General features: G+C 36.1%; 1 protein-coding gene across 1 annotated transcript; it reads left to right on the forward strand.

Annotated features, from left to right (window-relative positions):
• The first annotated feature begins 3,818 nt into the window (after positions 1 to 3,818).
• LOC134805593 (piggyBac transposable element-derived protein 3-like) lies at positions 3,819 to 7,339 on the forward strand. Its single transcript, XM_063778870.1, has 2 exons — positions 3,819 to 5,723; positions 7,291 to 7,339. Exons 1-2 carry the CDS (start codon positions 3,964 to 3,966, stop codon positions 7,337 to 7,339), a joined length of 1,809 nt encoding a protein of 602 aa, XP_063634940.1. The 5' UTR covers positions 3,819 to 3,963.
• The last annotated feature ends 10,953 nt before the right edge of the window (positions 7,340 to 18,292 follow it).

Below are 18,292 nucleotides of genomic sequence, written 5' to 3' on the forward strand. Positions count from 1 at the left end.
ATTATTATTATTAACCGGGCAACTAAAATATTAAATAGGAACTTTCACTGGGCATATACTCGTAATAATATAATTTGGCTGTGCATTAATATTTTAGCACCAATAAATTTATATTTGCCTCAAATTTAAGCATCATCTTATTAAAAACTGGCAGCAAAATCAAGCCACCGAAAAAAAAATTATAGGGAACTTGAATTGATAGGTTGGAGTCTAAAATAATAAGTTTCAGATGACGACACAGAGACTGTAAGGAACGTATGTCTTATGCTTCTGGCATATGTCATAAACGTATCGCCGGCTCGAAAAAGGAAAGGCGCAGCGGCTCTGAAGTTTTCTCGCGCGGAAATATGCGACGGATTTATCAAGCAAGTGTCATCAGAAGCACATGTCACTAGCTACATCATAGAAAAACGGGACCAGTACGTGAAACAGAAGCGGACTATACGGGTTATTCCCACTAGTTACCACCAATAAAAATTCCCAGTAGTTACCACCAACTCGGGTTAGTGGTAACTACTGGGAATTTTTATTCCCAGTAGTTACCACCAAAACTTTGTTAGTGTTAAATACTAATAAAAACAGTAGGTGTGAATAGTATAAATAGAGTTATTTTGAATTACCTAATAAAATCACTTGAAAAATCATCTAAATGGATTATTAAAATTATCCTTTAGTACATATATCATAGTTTTTGTACTAGTACCGGTTTAACTGTTTCAATATTTTTGGTCACTTTTACTACAACTACTACTAGACTCCCAACTCGGGTTAGTGGTAACTACTGGGAATTTTTATTCCCAGTAGTTACCACCAAAACTTTGTTAGTGTTAAATACTAATAAAAACAGTAGGTGTGAATAGTATAAATAGAGTTATTTTGAATTACCTAATAAAATCACTTGAAAAATCATCTAAATGGATTATTAAAATTATCTTTTAGTACATATATCATAGTTTTTGTACTAGTACCGGTTTAACTGTTTCAATATTTTTGGTCACTTTTAAGGGAGTTTACTAAAACACTAATCGACTTATAATTATTTATTAAATTACTCTATATATTTATACTACACTATTTATAGTGTTTTTATTAGTATTTAACTCTAACAAAATGTTGGTGGTAACTACTGGGAATAAAAATTCCCAGTAGTTACCACTAAACCGAGTAGGTGGTAACTACTGGGAATTTTTATTCCCAGTAGTTACCAGTGGTAAAAGGTGGGAAAAAAAAACCAGTAGTTACCACTGGTAACAACTTGGTGATGACTAGTGGGAATAACCCGACTATACAGCCGTTTGTTATTTTTGTTGGAAATACCATCTGCGATATCAAAGCTGCATACGTTGTCGTCAACGAAACTGTTTATAGATTCGAGAAGTTAGTCACAGCCATAGACTGTGTATTTAAAATATACCAATCAACCGGAGCATGCTATCCCGAAGAATGTAATGATCTGTGGGTTTTTATCCAATTGGGATTCTACAACATAAAAACACCATTTGATAGACGCTCACAGGTAGTGATCACTCTGTTGACTGATCTAGGACTCTCTAGTGACTAAAACAATAATGACATTTACTTGTTACTTTTGCAAAAAACACATTCCATCTCCGTCGTTGTTAGTTTGCCACATAAAATAATTATGTAAATATACGAATATCCAGCTCTGCATTGATGTTATCACATTTTAAATATTATAAATTATAATAGAACGAAATTATCTGTAGGCATTTATTAATAACAAACAAAATGAAAAAAAAAACTAAACGTTAGAATTAAAACAAAAAGGCTTATTAATACCCTATGGAGTCATGTGCTTCGAAATAAAGATTTTATTATTATTATTAACCGGGCAACTAAAATATTAAATAGGAACTTTCACTGGGCATATACTCGTAATAATATAATTTGGCTGTGCATTAATATTTTAGCACCAATAAATTTATATTAGCCTCAAATTTAAGCATCATTTTATTAAAAACTGGCAGCAAAATCAAGCCACCGAAAAAAATTTTATAGGGAACTTGAATTGATAGGTTGGAGTCTAAAATAATAAGTTGGCAACTAATATTGTAAAGCTATCATAAAATTTGGTTGTTTTTATATTTTGTACATATACAGAATATCTAAGATACCTATATACATAAGCTTTAAATAATCCATATAAAAAAAAAAAACCAAACGACGAGCGAAGCGAGGAGGAGCGTGTTAGGTTGACCGTGTAGTGACCAAACAAAATATTTTAAAAGAACTCCATTTTTAAATTAATAGATAGCCGTTTTCTTTTTAAAATGTGCTTCATAAATAGGCTCCAATATAATAAATCAGTTGCCAAATAAATAGTTGGTACCTGCCTAAAAATAAACAAAAGCTGTAACGGCATTAAAATACAACTCATATTGATATATTTTAAGGCTCCGTTTTAGTTGCCAAACTATGAATTTTAGTACCCATTTCTATTATTAAACTACCCAAATTCGATTAATTAGTTGACCGGTTAAATACGTGCCAAACTAAAATATAACAAATCTTAAACTAAACTTATATAAGTAAAAAATGGTCCCCAGGTCATCTTCGTGCGTTATGGTGCCCAGAAGGCTGGCAGCGTTACCTTTTTGGATGGCCAGGCTTATCCTCTGGCCGAGGTAGCTGCCAGCCCTCCGGTCACCTGAGGTGTAAATGAGGCGCTGGGACATTTCCTTAAAGAAGCTTTTTGCGCTAGGCTCCCACGGTCCCATCAGAGTCTCTACGCCAAACGGCGCAAATATGTAGCCCTCGCCGAGGACAGCATATTTGCGCCGCTTGTTCTATTCAGCTGTTGTAGCCGCCGCTCCCGCATTGACGGAGGTCGCCTGTAGGTGGGACGGCGCGAGCGTGTCAACGCAGGTGGCGTCCCACACAAGCGTCCTCCCCAGCCTCCACGGAATAAGTGTCATTCCGTCGGGCCGCTTGCCGTCGTCGCGTGCGATACCTTACGGCTTTAGGATGGCCGGCACGCTAACGGAAGCAAGCGCCCTCCGGGTGACATCATTCAGGGAGGCGTGGCGAGAGATGCGGCCCGCGCTTCTCTGGCAGGACAACCCGTGGTGGCCCAGTTCGTAGAACGAAATGAATTAGTTATCAGTTCTGTCGGTTTTTGACCGTATAAATAATTCAATTTACAATTAACATTACAAACACCTAACATTTTTGCAAAATAAATATTTTCTCTCTTTCAGAAAATTATTATTTTTATAATTTTAATAATTCCTTATATACTTTAAGTATTCTTTGATATATCTTACTTTTGTTTGTCTTTAAATAATGCTCAAAAATAATCTACCATAAAATGTTGTAAAATAATACAGTTTAAAACTGATTACCTTCTGTTTATGTTGGTTTGTTTGTAATATTACTATTTCTAAAAAAAATCCCAGTAGTTACCACCAAGCCGAGTTGGTGGTAACTAGTGGGGATTTTTTTCCCAGTAGTTACCAGTGGTAAAAGGTGAGAAATAAAATCGCAGTAGTTAACCCTCTGTATCATACTGTTGCCTACGGGCAACATACTCTTGACACCTTTCTCAATTTTAAAGGAATTTTTTAAGCGCTAGTTTATGCACTGTAGCTTGTAGTCTACACACCGATGCATGGACTAGACGCTTCCTCAATTTTCAACTAGATGGCGTTACTCGGTCGAACACAACAATGTTTAGTGTTTCGGAGAAATTTGAAAAACATGTGTTAGTGAATTTGTTAAAATCTTTTAAAAATAGTAGTTGGTGATTTTTGTGCCTGTTATCGTGAAAAAAGTTGAGGTAAGTGTATAAATCATAACATATATTGTTATCTTCAAGTAATTCCTTGTTTTTATGAAAGTGGTAGGTACTTAGTGTTTGTAGCCCATAAGCTACATTATCGTAAAAGGGTCAAAGTTTAGTACCGTAGGTATATGTTTTTAACGTAATTAATATCTTGTCCTAGGATGTCTCGTAAACGTCGTTTGCAAGATACTGACATTGCTGCAGCACTCTGTGATGATGATGCGAGTGAAGATGGGTTAGAATTTGATGACGATAGTATTGCCGACCCTGATTTTGATCCTGAGATGGAGGGGTTGACTGAGGAGATGGTTGAGGAGTTGATTGATGAGTTTGGCGATGCTTCTTCTGACGGGGAGTTTGATAATCATGTGGACACATTGATTAGAACCTTACAAAATGACGAAATTACCACTTCGACTCAGGTAGAACCAATACAATCGACTTCAAGCGATTGTAATCTTCCAGCTTCAAGGTCCCAAGGAAAGAAGCCAAAAAAGCTGAACTTACGGTGGAAAAAGAAGAACCTGGAGTTAAACGCACTTCAGCTAGCATTCAAAGGTAATGAGACACTTAGTCCTGATACTTTAGAACTCGATACACCCGTGCAGTTCTTTCTGAAGTTGTTCCCACCAGAGTTAATTGAAACGATTGTTGAACAGACCAACCTCTATGTGGTACAGAAGGATCCAAGTAATACCTTTCGTGTAACTGACCTAGATATACGACAGTTCATCGGCATAGTATTCCTGATGTCCCTGATTAAACTACCCAGGGTTACCAGTCACTGGGCACCTATACTCGGCACAGAACTAATTCAACGTACAATGGCCTTGAACAAGTTCGAAAAAATAAGACAGTTGCTGCATTTCAATGACAATAGCAAAGCAGTTCCCAGAAGCGATCCAAATCACGATAGAATCTTTAAATTTCGTCCGGTTGTTGATACCTTGAATACTTCATACAAAGAAATCACCTTGGAGAAGCAGCTTTGTGTAGATGAGCAAATGTGCTCCACTAAAGCCCGAAATGTGCTGAAACGATACAACCCCAACAAACCCCATAAATGGGGTTACAAAATATACGTGTTGAGTGGTGTTTCCGGTTTCGCTTACAAAACTGAGATAGAAACTGGCACAGAAAATGTAGTTAACCAAGGTGAGCCGGATTTGGGGGCTTCGTCGAATGTTGTAATGAGACTGGCACGCATAATACCGAGACATGAAAATTTCAGGCTGTATTTTGACAACTACTTTACCTCTTTGCCTCTCCTGGAATATTTAGTCAAAGAAGGTATTTTATCCCTTGGAACTATTCGAAGAAATCGGATCCCTGACTGTAAACTTTCATCTGAGAAAGTGATCAAGAAGAAAGAACGAGGATATTCTGAAGAATACGTTGCTGATGTCAATGGCGTGGAGGTGTCAACAGTTGTATGGAAAGACAATAAAGTTGTCACCTTGGCATCTACGTTTGCTGGCCAAAACCCCATTTCCGATGTCAGCAGATACGACAAAAAGCAATCAAAGTACATTGATATCAAAAGACCGTTTGTGGTAGCCGAATATAATCGTCACATGGGCGGTGTCGACCTTATCGACAGTATAATGGGTATATACAAAATACAACTGCGGAGCAAACGCTGGCCTATGCGTTTATTTTACCACTACTTGGATTTGTCAATCGCAAATGCATGGCTGCTGTACAAAAGAGTGTGCAAACACAAAATAATTCCCAAGAAATCCATCAAAGGTTCGGCAGATTTTCGTCTGGATGTCGCCGCTAGTCTATGCCAAATGGGGACTAAATCATCTACAACAACTCGACGATCTTTAGAAACTGAAATCGTGGCTAAAAAACGTAAAGGACCTACTCAGCACGCACCTCCACAAGCAGTTCGACAGGACCAGATTGGGCACTGGCCGCAATTAGGGCTTGCAATTCGAATATTCGAATATTCGAATTTGTCGAATATTCGGCCTGTTTTGATATTCGAATATTCGGCCGCTCAGGTTTCGAATATTCGAATATTTTTTATTACTATAAAAAATCTATTTAATCCGCTGCAGTTACAGTTTCTGTGTGTTTTCCGGGTATTTACAGTGAATGAGTAATGGTAGGTACCCAAATACGAAGGAAATAATATTTTTACTGTATTCCTCTCGATAGACTTCGTGAATACAGTGAAACCTAACTCAATTTGAAAGAAAACGAAATCAAAAAGTATGTTATTTTTACGGTGCATAAGTTTTAAGTTAAAGGGTCAGTCTGTTTATTAAGACTAAACCTTGCCCGCACTTATCGCAATTCTCAAATTTGATCATACCAAACCTGCCCAGTGCCCAACTAGGTAATCTAACTATGCACCTTTAGCTGACAAATAATCCAGTAGTCAACTAACTTTTTCCCTTAAATATTCCAATATTATATAATTAAGCCGACCATTAATTAAGGCCTCTGAGTGACTACAAGTTAATTTAAATCAGAAAATAATTACCTACTAAAAAAAATATCTTACATACCTAGGTTTGGTTTAGATGATTAAAGTTATATTATTACACTCAACGGCGCATTTATAATAAAAGTTTTATCTAGAAATATTGAATACGTCTTATTTTGGCGTTTTACTTGTTTTTATAAATGTGGGCATCTCATAGTAGGATGATAAAATCTAGTCAATTAAGTGGATTTCTGCAAAATATCATTAGTTTTAGCAATATGTGAAATAAGCTTTCGAATAAAACGATAATAAACCGATTTCTCGTTCTTTTTCTTATTTTTTATAATATTCGAATAATTATTCGAATATTCGAATATGTCGTCAGAAAAAGTCGAATATTCGAATACCTGAAAGTTTCGAATATTTGCAAGCCCTAGCCGCAATGGTCTGACAAGAAAATCCGCTGTAAGTTTCCTACTTGCATCGGATTCACCCACACTGTAGGTATGTGAGAAGTGCGGCGTAGCTTTATGCTACACAAAAAATAAAAATTGTTTTAGAAACTATCATCTGTCATAGGCACTAGTTTAGTAAAAAACGAAAAGGACAGGATTTTGAATATTTTTGATATGCTTGTTACTCAATGTTGCCTACGAGCAACGCTCCCTTTTTTTTGATTTTTGTCGCGAAATAAAAAAAAATAAAAAAAATGAGAAATTAAGTTTTTTATTTCAACTAGTTCTATCCAAATTTGCTTGAAATATTAAAATTGATGTTCTTGAGTGACAGAGGGTTAACACTGGTAAGAACTTGATGGTAACTAGTGGGAATAACCCAACCAGACGTACCCTGGAAAAGAGAACAACTTGTTTTCTACGCTCATTGTAAAACAAGAAGACATTCTAGCTTACGCCAAAGGAAAAGCACAGCACTCTCGCCACAATCGGATTAAATTTATCTCATTAACTGCAAATTGAATTACATATTTATACAAACCAATAAACAAATCAGTCAAAAACCGACAGAACTGATTTCGTTTTTTTATTTACAGCTACTTCATTTCGTTCTATTATAACACGACGCAGAGCTGGAATATGTAGGCACATATGCATAATTTGTAGTCAGGTTAAATAAGTAAAGGGCATGGTTGTTATTAAAACCGCTTAGGGCGCGCTTCGGATGGGCTGACTGCTCGGACTAACCAGCACAGGCTCGCATTCCAATTACGCTCGGGTAGTACATCGCTCGGTCATGTTACGCTCGTTGGCTTGTTTCCAAATATGTTTATTGGAAGAACGTGTAAGCAATTAAAATCACATAAAACAACCTTAAATTGAGTACGACGAAGGGGGAAGAGGGCGTCAGGCTAAGAGCAAAAATCGGAAAAAAGAGTAAAATAATCATTATGTACTTTATCTGCAGCAGTTTTGATAGCCCACACAGTGCAAGTGTCATTTATACGTCATAATTTCATAGAAGTTTGACGTTGCACTGCGTGGGCTACCAAATCCGCTGCAGACTTTTCATGGACTGACTTCACCATCCCGCTAGCGTGGTTGTTTAAGCAATCCTGGTTAATGACAAAACTATATTTCACTGTCTTTTGTTGGAATGTCTTGAATTTAATGATATTTTTTTTGCACACGAGGTTCGAAGAACGAACGTCAGTAAGTCTCATACTTAAAATTCTCTAATTTCACCTGTACCCGCTACAATGACCGTACACCGCGACTTTAAACTCGTATGTCACCGTCCGTTGGACTTTAGGCTAAGTAAGAATTAGGAACCGCCAAACGTGGCAACCTTACCATATATTATTTTGCTGTGTGGTGCCGGCATCAGAATAGCACCACCCCATCTCGTCCCGTGGGTGTCGTATAAGGCGACTAAGGGAAAACGGGTTATTCCCACTAGTTACCATCAAGTTGTTATCAGTGGTAGCTATTGAGATTTTTTTCTCCACCTTGTACCACCTAACTAAGATAGTGGTAACTACTGGGTATTTCTTAATCATAACACGCGTTAAATGGTAAACAATTAAAGTCGATATCTTGCACGAGGCTAGCTAAATCATTGATAATAGTTCGCATATTTTTGTTATTTAGGACACCCAAACTACCTGCAAACATATGTTCACTGTAATCCAGATTTAGATTAAGAGTCCAGGAACCAAGCATATTCATGTGTAATCACATCTAAGTGCAGCATGTTATTAAAAACTTCAATCCTGGTATTGAAAATATTTGAGAAAACCCCAGTTGGCCCTTTTCCAAATATGTTTATTGGAAGAACGTGTAAGCAATTAAAATCACATAAAACAACCTTAAATTGAGTACGGCGAAGGGGGAAGAGGGCGTCAGGCTAAGAGCAAAAATCGGAAAAAAGAGTAAAATAATCATTATGTACTTTATCTGCAGCAGTTTTGATAGCCCACGCAGTGCAAGTAGGGCTTGCAATTCGAATATTCGAATATTCGAATATGTCGAATATTCGACCTGTTTTGATATTCGAATATTCGGCCGCTCAGGTTTCGAATATTCGAATATTTTTTATTACTAGGTAAAATCTATTTTCATCCGTTATAGTTACAGTTTCTGTGTATTTTGCCGGGTATTAACAGTGAATGAGGAACCGTAGGTACCCAAATGCGAAGGAAATAATGTTTTTACTGTATTTCTCTCAATAGGCTTCGTGAATACAGTTAAACCTAAGAACCTAACTCAATTTCAAAAGGAAACGAAATCAAAAAGTATGTTTTATTACGGTGCGGCTAATGCTTTTTCTAGGTACAAGTAACTTTACGTAAGTTTTAAGATAAAGGATAATTTTGTTTATTGAATAAAAGCGTACCTTAAGCGAATATTCGAAGTCTAAACCTTGCCCTTTATCGCAATTCACAAATTTGATCATACCAAACCTACCGAACTAGGTAATCTAACCATGCACCTTTAGCTAACGAATAATCCACCCCGTAGTCAGCCAACTTTTTCCCTTAAATATTCCAATACCAATTATATAACTTATTATATAACAGCCGACCATTAGGAATCAAAACTAAACTTGCCAAGACTAATAAAGTCAATAAAGATTCAAAATACAATGGAATTAAAGGCCATTTTACAGGCTTCTTAACGACAAGAAGTTAATTTAAATCAGAAAATGATTAGTGATTACCTACTAAAATGTTTTCTCTCTTACATACGTGTTTGGATGGTTAAAGTTATATTAATTCACGCAACGACGCATTTATAATAAAAAGTTTTATCAAGAAATATTGGAAATGTCTAATTTTTGCGTTTTAGGTACTTACTTGCTTTTATAAACGTGGGTATTTCAGAGTAGGATGATAAAATCTAGTCAATAAGTGGATTTCTGCAAAATATCATTAATTTTAGCAATATGTGAAAAAAGCTTTTGAATAAAACTATAATAAACCGATTTTTCGTTCCTTTTCTTATTTTTTTTAAATATTCGAATAATTATTCGAATATTCGAATATCTCGTCAGTAAAAGTCGAATATTCGAATACCTGGAAGTTTCGAATATTTGCAAGCCCTAAGTGCAAGTGTCATATATACGTCATAATTTCATAGAAGTTTGACGTTGCACGGCGTGGGCTAGCAAATCCGCTGCAGACTTTTCGTGGACTGACTATACCATCCCGCTAGCGTGGTTATTTAAGCAATCCTGGTTAATGAAAAGTGGTGCCGGCATCAGAATAGCACCACCCCATCTCGTCCCGTGGGTGTCGTATAAGGCGACTAAGGGAAAACGGGTTATTCCCACTAGTTACCATCAAGTTGTTACCAGTGGTAACTATTGGGATTTTTTTACCCACCTTTTACCACCAAACTAAGATAGTGGTAACTACTGTGACATACAATATACATACATAGAATGTGTCTTTGAAATATACCAATCAACCGGTAGCTGGTTTGTTAGTGCACAACACCTTGCATTTTGTGAGTATGCGCTGAAACTTGGCACAGTTGATTTTTAGCTGGTCATGAGCAGATACAGACCGGGAGCCGTCGAGAGCCACCTCTCATTTAGTGGGGGGCAGGAGGGAAGTTCGAAGCTGCGGCGCTTCACTTGGAGCAACATTTCTCTAAAACTATACCTATAAGGGCATGTAATGTATCATTTTCGGATTATAATAACCAGTTTTTTTAAAAAAAAGTGGTGCAGGAATCTGAAAACAACTATTTACGACTTTACGACTGTATTTTTTGTTTTCACATTCCTGCTACACATTAAAGAAAATCTAAAATACGTTTTTGAGTCTTTTCTACTTTATTCTTTTTTTTTGTTAGAAAGTTCATGGTTTTTGTTCTAAAAATAGATTCCTCATCCTCAATTTATCCGAAAATGATATATTACATGCCTTAATAGGTATAGTTTTAGAGAAATGTTGCTCCAAGTGAAGCGCCGCAGCGTCGAACTTCCCCCCTCCCCCCCACTGAATGAGAGGTGGCTCTCGACGGCTCCCGATCTGTATCAGCTCAAGACCAGCTAACAATCAACTATGCCAAGTTTCAGCACATAGTCACAAAGTGCAAGGTCCCCATACAACGGTGTGCACACTAACAAACCAGCTACGCAGCTTGCTATCCCGAAGACTTTAATGATCTGTTGGTTTTTATCCAATTGGGATTCTACAACATAAGAAACCATTTGATAGTAGTAAATTTATTTATACCTTTCTTACTCAGACCCTGTGTAAGTGGAATACCTCTTTAAGTGAGACAAATTTTCTCGTCCCTTGGGATCCCACTTATCCAGGTTTCACTGTATTATAAATTATAATAGAACGAAATTAACGCATTAATTACCTGGCCCCGTGACATGAATCTGGCGGACTTCTAGCGTGCTCTCCGCAAAGGCGACCACTGACCAACAGGCCGCCGGACGATATCGGCCTGTCTGTTAGAACAAAAATTTGACAGTTCCGAACAACTGACCGGCCGATATCGTCCAGCGGACTGTTAGTCAGAGGTCGGCTTAAAGCGACTTACCCACTTAATTACACACGTTCTGTGCGGGCGATGGTATTTGTGTTGTTCTTATTAAATTAAATTAAATATAATTATTATCAGGCAACTAAGGCCCATAGAGACATACCTTACAAACTAACATACATTAATAGTAAAAATCTTACAAGCTAAAAAATATTTTAATGAATCACATATTCATACAAACGAACAAACAAATCAGTCAAAAACCGACAGAACGGATTTCGTTTTATTTCATTACTTACAAGTTCTTCCAATAAACAAGGGTTGCCGTCCCTCCGGCAAAAGCTGTACGGGGCATTGTGGGCTGAAATTTGGCTCTCATTGACATAGAAACCGAAGTTGTTATTTTTATGATTTTTTGATTGAAATAGGTTTTGCTAGACATTGTTATGGTTAACCTATGAATTTTAGACGATTTGGAATGAAAATTGTCGAGCTAAGATTTAAAAAAAAAAAAATGTATGGAGCAGGAACAAAAAATCATTATTACTCAAAAACCGCAAAACAAACCGTAATATCCTCGTATATGGTTATACTACGCACCCGTGGCGGATATATGTAGGATGCCAAAAAATCACAAATTATTCGCAGTATAACCACCTGCGAGGATATTACGGTTAGTTTTGCGGTTCTTGAGTAATAATGATTTCTTGTTCCTGCTCCATACATTTAAAAAAAAAACTCGTAACTCGACAATTTTCATTCCAAATCGTCTAAAATTCATAGGTTACCATAACAATGCCTAGCCAAACCTATTTCAATCAAAAAATCATAAAAATAGCAACTTCGGTTTCTATGTCAATGAGAGCCGAATTTCAGCCCACAGTGCGGGGCACTCATGGTAAATGAAGTGGCCTGGCGGCCAATGTCGAAGGCGGAACTTGAGGATAATGTGGCGGCGAGCAGTGGAGGTGGCAGAAGGTCACAAATAGGTTGTTTAAGCAATCGAGCCAACCAGCGTAACATGACCAACCGTAATTGGAATGCGAGCCTATGCTGGTTAGTCCGAGCAGTCAGCCCATCCGAAGCGCGCCCTAAGCGGTTTTAATAACAACCATGCCCTTTACTTATTTAGCCTGACTACAAATTATGAATACCTACATATTCCAGTTCTGCGTCGTGTTATAATAGAACGAAATCAGTTCTGTCGGTTTTTGACTGATTTGTTTGTTCGTTTGTATAAATATGTAATTCAATTTACAGTTAATAAGATAAATTTAATCCGATTGTTGCGAGAGTGCTGTGCTTTTCCTTTGGCGTAAGCTAGAATGTCTTCTTGTTTTACAATGCGTAGAAAACAAGTTGTTCTCTTTTCCAGGGTACGTCTAGTTGGGTTATTTCCCACCAAGTTCTTACCAGTGGTAACTACTGGGAATTTTTTCACCACCTTTTACCACTGGTAAATACTGGGAAAAAGTGGTTTTTGTTTTACTAATAAAAACAGTATAAACTACTAATAAAAATAAGTGTAAAAACTAAAATAGACATTCTCTCTCATTCTAGTTAAGTAGATATTAACTTATTATACGGATAAAATGTATCTTATTAACTGTAAATTCAATTACATATTTATACAAACGAACAAACAAATCAGTCAAAAACCGACAGAACTGATTTCGTTCTATTATAACACGACGCAGAGCTGGAATATGTAGGTATTCATAATTTGTAGTCAGGCCAAATAAGTAAAGGGCATGGTTGTTATTAAAACCGCTTAGGACGCGCTTCGGATGGGCTGACTGCTCGGTCTAACCAGCATAGGCTCGCATTCCAATTACGCTCGGGTAGTACATCGCTCGGTCATGTTACGCTGGTTGGCTCGATTGCTTAAACACCCACGCTAGCGGGATGGTAATAACACTCTACCAGAGGGGCATCAGGTTTTTGTCTTATCCTTCTAGCGGCTCTGAAATTTTCTCGCGCGGAAATATGCGACGGATTTATCAAGCAAGTGTTATCAGAAGCACATGTCACTAGCTACATGCTCAACAATACAGTAATACAGTTTAAAACTGTAATACCTTCTGTTTATGTTGGTTTGTTTGTAATATTACTATTTCAAAAAAATCCCAGTAGTTACCAATTCAATTCAATTCTTTATTGTGAGTTATATATAGGTAATACAGAGGTTCTAAAACATTTATGTCCATTATAACCTGCCTTTAAGGCGTACAATATTCTTAAACTACATGCATTATTAAAAATGTAAACTAAAATAACGTCATCAAAACATAACAAAATCATACAATAATATTAATTTACATCAACAATTACAACAACATACAATAATTATTAATTTGTTAATATTAATTACATATCACAAACTAGATCCCAATTTCTTATTATTAAATTTAAATGTCAAAATTATCATCAAAAAATCTTTTATGTCATAATAACCTTTTCTTACAAGTAATTCCTTTAGGTGTAGTTTAAATGAAGATGTTGGTAAGCCTTTTATTTCATTCAATAGGTGGTTGAACATTCGAGGTCCCATAGCAAAAAAAAGAATTGCCATAAAAGCTAGTTTTAGGAATGTGATCGGGTAGAATATTAAATAAATTTTTGGCTTTCCTAGGAAATTGGCATGTGTGACTTTTAGATAGTTCCATATGTTCCTGAATAAATATGCAGGACTCTTAAGATGTAGGTTGAGGTCAGCGTCAGCGTCAATGGTAAAAGGTGGGAAAAAAAATCCCAGTAGTTACCACTGGTAACAACGTGGTGGTAACTAGTGGGAATAATCCTTGATCTCAAGCTTAAGATAAGACAAGATAGAAAATAGTTTATTCAAGTAGGCATATTACAATGCGCTTAGTATTTGTATAGTACTTTTGTTTGTATTAAAATAATGGTCAACAATAATCTGTCATAAAATGTTGTAAAAGGATACAGTTTAAAACTGATTACCTTCTGTTTATGTTGGTTTGCTTGTAATATTACTATTTCTAAAAAAATCCCAGTAGTTACCTCCAACTCGGTTTGGTGGTAACTACGGGGATTTTTTTCCCAGTAGTTACCAATGGTAAAAGTTGGGAAAAAATCCCAGTAGTTACCACTGGTAACAACGTGGTGGTAACAAGTGGGAATAACCCTTGCTCAAGCATAGTATTAGTACAGTAAATACTTTTGTTTGTAGTAAAATAATGTTCAACAATAATCTGTCATAAAATGTTGTAAAATTATACAGTTTAAAATTTATTACCTTCTGTTTATGTTGGTTTATTTGTAATATTTCTATTGCTAAAAAAATCCCAGTAGTTACCAATGGTAACTAGTGGGAATAACCCTTGATTTCAATCATAGTACTAGTGTAGTACTTTTGTTTGTATTAAAATAATGGTCAACAATAATCTGTCATAAAATATTGTAAAATAATACAGTTTAATACTGATTACCTTCTGTTTATGTTAGTTATTTTGTAATATTTCTTTTGACATAAACATTGGAAACACTTCAATTCATTCAATTCTTTATTGTGAGTTATATATAGGTAATACAGAGGTTCTAAAATATTTATGTCCATTATAACCTGCCTTTAAGGCGTACAATATTCTTAAACTACATGCATTATTAAAAATGTAAACTAAAATAACGTCATCAAAACATAACAAAATCATACAATAATATTAATTTACATCAACAATTACAACAACATACAATAATTATTAATTTGTTTATATTAATTACATATCACAAACTAGATCCCAATTTCTTATTATTAAATTTAAATGTCAAAATTATCATCAAAAAATCTTTTATGTCATAATAACTTTTTCTTACAAGTAATTCCTTTAGGTGTAGTTTAAATGAAGATGTTGGTAAGCCTTTTATTTCATTCAATAGGTGGTTGAACATTCGAGGTCCCATAGCAAAAAAAAGAATTGCCATAAAAGCTAGTTTTAGGAATGTGATCGGGTAGAATATTAAATAAATTTTTGGCTTTCCTAGGAAATTGGCATGTGTGACTTTTAGATAGTTCCATATGTTCCTGAATAAATATGCAGGACTCTTAAGATGTAGGTTGAGGTCAGCGTCAGCGTCAATGGTAAAAGGTGGGAAAAAAAATCCCAGTAGTTACCACTGGTAACAACGTGGTGGTAACTAGTGGGAATAATCCTTGATCTCAAGCTTAAGATAAGACAAGATAGAAAATAGTTTATTCAAGTAGGCATATTACAATGCGCTTAGTATTAGTATAGTACTTTTGTTTGTATTAAAATAATGGTCAACAATAATCTGTCATAAAATGTTGTAAAAGGATACAGTTTAAAACTGATTACCTTCTGTTTATGTTGGTTTGCTTGTAATATTACTATTTCTAAAAAAATCCCAGTAGTTACCTCCAACTCGGTTTGGTGGTAACTACTGGGATTTTTTTCCCAGTAGTTACCAATGGTAAAAGTTGGGGAAAAATCCCAGTAGTTACCACTGGTAACAACGTGGTGGTAACAAGTGGGAATAACCCTTGCTCAAGCATAGCATTAGTATAGTAAATACTTTTGTTTGTAGTAAAATAATGTTCAACAATAATCTGTCATAAAATGTTGTAAAATTATACAGTTTAAAACTTATTACCTTCTGTTTATGTTGGTTTATTTGTAATATTTCTATTGCTAAAAAAATCTCAGTAGTTACCAATGGTAACTAGTGGGAATAACCCTTGATTTCAATCATAGTATTAGTGTAGTACTTTTGTTTGTATTAAAATAATGGTCAACAATAATCTGTCATAAAATATTGTAAAATAATACAGTTTAAAACTGATTACCTTCTGTTTATGTTAGTTATTTTGTAATATTTCTTTTGACATAAACATTGGAAACACTTAAATGCATATTTTTCTCTAATAGCTCACTTCAATTAGCAGTCCTTTACCTAAAAAAATTGTATCGTACTTGAATAGGTACCTACTTAATATTTGTAAAGCTCCAAGTAATTGTAAGTTAATGCGGTTTTTTACTTTATTAAATTGAAGAATCATGCAAGACTACGTTTAGGTCATCTGCCATGTGATTCTTTAAGCAATGTTGTTCGTGAAATCCATACTTGCATTGATATTAAACCTCAAATTTGTAGTCAATGATTTTGATAAGAGAATGTCATGGCTGGACAGGTGCGATAATGGCTCAGGATCAGTAAATAAAATGTCATCCTACGTATGTTGATAAGTTGGCCAGGTACCGTACCGCATATTTATTGTACTATTATCGTGTATCCTAATAGGTCTACATACTAGCTTTGTATTATTATAATGGTTTATAATAGGGAGTATTACTGCAATGTTCTGCCGCCAGAATGCAGCACTAGTACAAACTGTAAACCATATAAGAGTAGCTTATAATATACTATGCCGTAAACAGGTTTTAGACAAGTATTCACAGATTATTTGTTACGAACAAATATGACATTGATGCACCGAGGAGGTTTGTTTACTGTTTGTTCTAGTGGCGTATACTTAATACTTACACTAGATAATATTTATGCTGGTCAGTTGTCATACTGATTACAGAGTCTGATGAGCGAAAAAAGATGAGTTTTGACATGACGATAGTATGAACCTTCAAGTTAGTTCCTTTACCTACCACGACTCATGTTTTTTCGCACAAACTCTTTATAATTGTGTTTTACGTATGTACATACACTGTTACATCAGGTACTGTACTTGCTCAGGCAAAGTACATAACGGTGCGGCCTACGTATGTATGTATCGACAGGTACCGTAATTGCTCAGGCAAAGTATATAATGGTGCGGCCTACGTATGTATGTATCGACAGGTACCGTAATTGCTCAGGCAAAGTATATAATGGTGCGGCCTACGTATACTTAAACGTATGCCTGACAGGTAACTTACTGGCTCAGATTCAGTGTATAATAGAACATTCTACGTACGTAGATATGTCGGTGAGGTGCCGTACTGATTCTTGTCCAGTATATAATGGTACAGTCGTCATCAGATATATCCGAGCGGCCAGCGAGCTCATGCACAAATATCTGAACATGCCTTTATTGTCAAGGTGTTGGGTGGTGGTGGTGCGTGTTCTGACATTTTTGATCACCACGTCCGCCCCGATATATCTGATGGCGACTGTACTACGTACAGTCAGCCAAGAAAGTGGTCTACCACTTTTCGACTCGTATCATCTGATTGATAGAGTCGAAAAGTGGTAGACCACTTTCTTGGCTGACCGTACGTGGGATATTCCATTATATACTGGACCAGAATCAGTACGGTACCTCACCGGCATATCAACGTACGTAGGATGTTCTATTATATACTTTACCTGATCAAGTACGTTACCTGTCCGGCATACGTACATACGTAGACCACACCATTATAAACTTTACCTGGTCAAGTACGTTACCTGTCCGACATACGTATATACGTAGGCCACACCATTATATACTTTACCTGATCAAGTACGTTACCTGTCCGGCATACGTATACACGTAGGCCGCACCATTATATACTTTACCTGAGCAAGTACAGTACCTGTCCGGCATACGTACATACGTAGACTGCACCATTATATACTTTACCTGATCAAGTACGGTACCTGGCCGGCATACGTACATATGTAGGCCGCACCATTATATACTTTACCTGAACAAGTACGGTACCTGTCCGGCATACGTACATACGTAGACTGCACCATTATATACTTTACCTGATCAAGTACGGTACCTGGCCGGCATACGTACATATGTAGGCCGCACCATTATATACTTTACCTGAACAAGTACGGTACCTGTCCGGCATACGTACATATGTAGGCCACACCATTATATACTTTACCTGATCAAGTACGTTACCTGCCCGGCATACGTATATACGTACGCCACACCATTATACAGGGTGAAATTTAAATCACTGGCCATATTCATTCCAGGCACTAGGTTACACTTAAGGAATATATTTAGCGAAAAAAAAGAGTACATTTTTTTTTAATTTTCATTTTTCAATTTTTAAATACTTTCCACGAGTCGTGGTCACCCTATTACCACAAATGTAAACAAACCTAATAGTAGGTTTTAACAAC

This window comes from Cydia splendana, unplaced genomic scaffold (assembly GCF_910591565.1).
Source record: "Cydia splendana unplaced genomic scaffold, ilCydSple1.2 scaffold_45_ctg1, whole genome shotgun sequence".
NCBI lineage: Eukaryota > Metazoa > Arthropoda > Insecta > Lepidoptera > Tortricidae > Cydia > Cydia splendana.